The sequence below is a fragment of the Lynx canadensis genome, chromosome C2 (assembly GCF_007474595.2).
Source record: "Lynx canadensis isolate LIC74 chromosome C2, mLynCan4.pri.v2, whole genome shotgun sequence".
NCBI lineage: Eukaryota > Metazoa > Chordata > Mammalia > Carnivora > Felidae > Lynx > Lynx canadensis.
Window position 1 is genome coordinate 112,756,262 of NC_044311.2, and position 1,624 is coordinate 112,757,885.

Consider the following 1,624-nt stretch of genomic DNA (forward strand, 5'->3'; position numbering starts at 1 on the left):
GGAATGAAAGATCTTTTGATGGCTAGCAGAATTTCTGGGATTTGTCTCTGTTCAAACACAAACCTGCCTCCACTCTAGAGTTAAATGTAGATGAGCCTCCAGGCTATATGGTGTATAAGTATCAAATCATCATAATGAAGACCTATTCAGAAAAACTATATGATTATAGTACTTAATGATTTTATGAAACTATAATAAAGAGTATAGTATACAATACAGAATAAAATATTTTTGTTTTATGTTTCAGTTATTATAGCATGAAATGAACACATTTAATAAACCATTAAACACTAGGCAATTGCAAAGTCTTTGCATACTAACCCATACAGAGCCACATCTAATCTGCATAATTTTGTGATGGTTTTAATAAAAAATAGATAATAGTATGAGATCTAAACATTTCTTTTTAACATTTTTCTTAGTGAATCTATGACTTTTTTATTTCTTAGGCTATAGATAATTGGATTTAACAAAGGAATTATGACAGTGTAAAATAGAGAGTCCATCATATCCTGATCATGTGATTGTGCGGATCCTGGGTGCACATACATGAATAGAAGAGGGCCATAGTATAAAGAAACAGATAAGAGATGGGCTCCACAGGTGGAGAAGGCTTTTTTTATGCCTTGCAGAGACTTCTTTTTTAAGATCATAAAAAGAATAAGTGTATAAGAAACCAGAACAATCAGAATGGTAAATACCTGTATTGACCCAGAGAAAATAAAAATCATCAGAATATTAATTGAAGGATCAGTACAGGAAATCTTAAACAATGGCATGATGTCACAGTAAAAATGATATATTATGTTAGAATTACAAAAGGTTAATCTAAATAAAAAACCTATATGAACTATAGAATGAATAAATCCACTTACAAATGATGAAACTAACAGCCAGATGCAAAGTCTATAGGTCATAATTACCGGATAAAGTAATGGTTTGCATATGGCTACATAGCGATCATATGCCATTGTTGCCAAGAGAAAACATTCTGTGGTGGCACCAAATGCAAAGGAAAACAATTGTGTCACACATTCAGAGAGAGTTATCATCTTACTCTTGGCTAGGAAGTTGACCAGCATCTTTGGGGTCACTGTAGATGATATCCAAGCATCCACAAAGGCTAAACTCCCAAGGAGAAAGTACATGGGAATGTGAAGGTGGGGGTCATTGTAGATGAGAGCAGTTAGTCCAAGGTTTCCCACAATAGTGATGATGTATATCACCAAGAACATCAGAAACAGAGGGATTTGCCACTCTGGTTGATACGTGATTCCTGTGAGAACAAATTTTGTCAACATTGTTGCATTCTTAGTATCCATATTGTTACTGGATGACCCCTGAAATGAAATGCCATAAATGTAAAAAGAACTTTCACTAAGATTGTATTAAAAGAAAACTGGAAGAAAGTAGTTGAAATAAAGCCATACACTAACCAGAACGCATTTAATTTTATTTACTACTATTACTATAATATATGAAAAGTAATTTGGGGAATTGAGGTAATGGAAAATGAAATTATTTCAGTTCAAAAAAAAATGTACAGGAATTAACAGATTTAGAAACAAGGAGCTCCAGGCTCTGAGCTGTAAGCACAGAGCCCGACATGGGGCTTGAACCCACG

General features: G+C 33.7%; 1 protein-coding gene across 1 annotated transcript; it reads right to left on the reverse strand.

The window, feature by feature from the left end:
- Positions 1–392: 392 nt before the first annotated feature.
- On the reverse strand, positions 393–1,322 carry LOC115523962 (olfactory receptor 5H2-like). The gene has a single exon (XM_030330260.1). It carries the CDS (start codon positions 1,320–1,322, stop codon positions 393–395), a length of 930 nt encoding a protein of 309 aa, XP_030186120.1.
- Between the last annotated feature and the right edge of the window lie 302 nt (positions 1,323–1,624).